General features: G+C 57.9%; 1 protein-coding gene across 1 annotated transcript, besides 2 other annotated features; it reads left to right on the forward strand.

Annotated features, from left to right (window-relative positions):
- Positions 1 to 28: a microsatellite.
- A 272-nt stretch (positions 29 to 300) lies between these two features.
- On the forward strand, positions 301 to 1,077 carry Tco025E_04507 (uncharacterized protein; the record flags this gene model as incomplete). Its single annotated transcript, XM_029371417.1, has 1 exon — positions 301 to 1,077. One exon carries the CDS (start codon positions 301 to 303, stop codon positions 1,075 to 1,077), a length of 777 nt encoding a protein of 258 aa, XP_029228475.1.
- Positions 1,078 to 1,419: 342 nt separating this feature from the next.
- Positions 1,420 to 1,456: a microsatellite.
- The last annotated feature ends 54 nt before the right edge of the window (positions 1,457 to 1,510 follow it).

A 1,510-nucleotide genomic window follows, 5' to 3' on the forward strand; every position in this document is an offset into this window, starting at 1 on the left:
AGAGAGAGAGAGAGAGGGAGAGAGCGAGGGGCATACGCCGTCATTCGTGTGTGTGTGTGTGCGCGCGCGGCAGTGCGCCTTCGCGCAGTTGCAAAAGCGTGCGGAGGTGGCAGGCCGCCTCTGCAGACGCGTTCATTTTTCTGCTTCACCGAACGAACTTCATGGATGTCGTCTTTTTTACCTCTTTAACTGCGCATTATATACATTTACATGTATATATCTCCGTCTCTCTCTGTGTGTGCGTTTCTCCCCACACAAGCTCGCACACACCCTCCCAAGCTATCGCGTTTTGTGCCTGTCATGACGTTTGATGTGACGAGCTACACTGCGGCGCAGCAGCAGCGGCTGGAGGAAATACGTCGCGCGACGGAGAAGGAGCGGGCACTACTCGCCCTGTACGCGGGCAAGTTGGCGTCCGGCACGCAGGCGGCCCCCAGCCCTCCCGCGGACGACAGTCAGGCCCTGTCGGGCCCCAGCGACGGCGGGCGATGGGCCTCGATGAACGACAGGGCCATGGAGCTGCACGCGTTGGATGAGAAGTTGCTGTTGGAGGAGCGGGAGGTGGAGCGTCAGACGTCTGAGCTCGACCGACGCCTGCACGCGGCGGAGCGAAGAAAGACGGAATTGCTGTCGCGCCTCGCCGCTCTCCAGCACCGGGAGGCGCTCGTAAAGAAGGAGGAGGGGCTCCTGGAGGAGGTGGAGTCCGGTGCTCAGCGGGCGTCGCGGGAGCTGGAGGCCTTCTCGCAGGGGCTGAATGAGGAGCAGCGCGCCATGGAGGCACGAGTGAGTGAGAAGCGTGCCCGTCTCCTCGCGGCGAAGTCGGCCGCGCGTGAACAGCAAAGAAAGAGGGAGGCGTTGGAGGCACGTGGTCGTGTGCAGTTAGAGGAGGTGCAGGATCGCCTCCGGGAGCACCGCATGGAACATGCAAGGCTCAGCAGCGCAGTGGGTGACAAGGAGAGGTGGCTGCGGCAGGAGCAGTCCCGCCTGCGAGAGGCGGAGCTCGCCGCCATTTACCGACTGAAGAAGGACATTGAGCTCATGGCGATCTCCTTGGACAACTCCGCGGGGCGCCGCTGAGTGCACAAGACACTCAAAACAGAATAAAAATAAAAAACGAGGGTGCCTCAGCCGTTCACTTTTTGTTTTTGTTTTTTCCTTTGGAGTGTCTCTGCGTTTCTTTATTTATTTTTTTCCTCTTCGCTGTTTTTCCTTCTGTATGCGAGTATGTGAGTGTGTGTCTGTGCATCCTCCCCTTTCTAGTGGTGAAACAGAAACCTTGTGTTTTTTTTTGCCACCCTCTGCGTCTGTCCAACGTTACACTTGGGCGACAGGCAACGATGAATGAGTTCCACCGCATGCCACTCCCGAGTGTGCCGTTGGCTACTTTATTCTTATGTTTGTGTTCCCCGTTCCTTCTCTTTGTTGTTGTTCTTTTTTTTGTGTGTCGGTGGTGTTGGGTGGGGGGGGGGTGTTGTCGGTGCTTTGCAGGATTACTCTGCGCCGTGTGTGC

The sequence above is a fragment of the Trypanosoma conorhini genome (assembly GCF_003719485.1).
Source record: "Trypanosoma conorhini strain 025E chromosome Unknown Tco_14.4_contig_00232, whole genome shotgun sequence".
NCBI classification, from domain to species: domain Eukaryota; phylum Euglenozoa; class Kinetoplastea; order Trypanosomatida; family Trypanosomatidae; genus Trypanosoma; species Trypanosoma conorhini.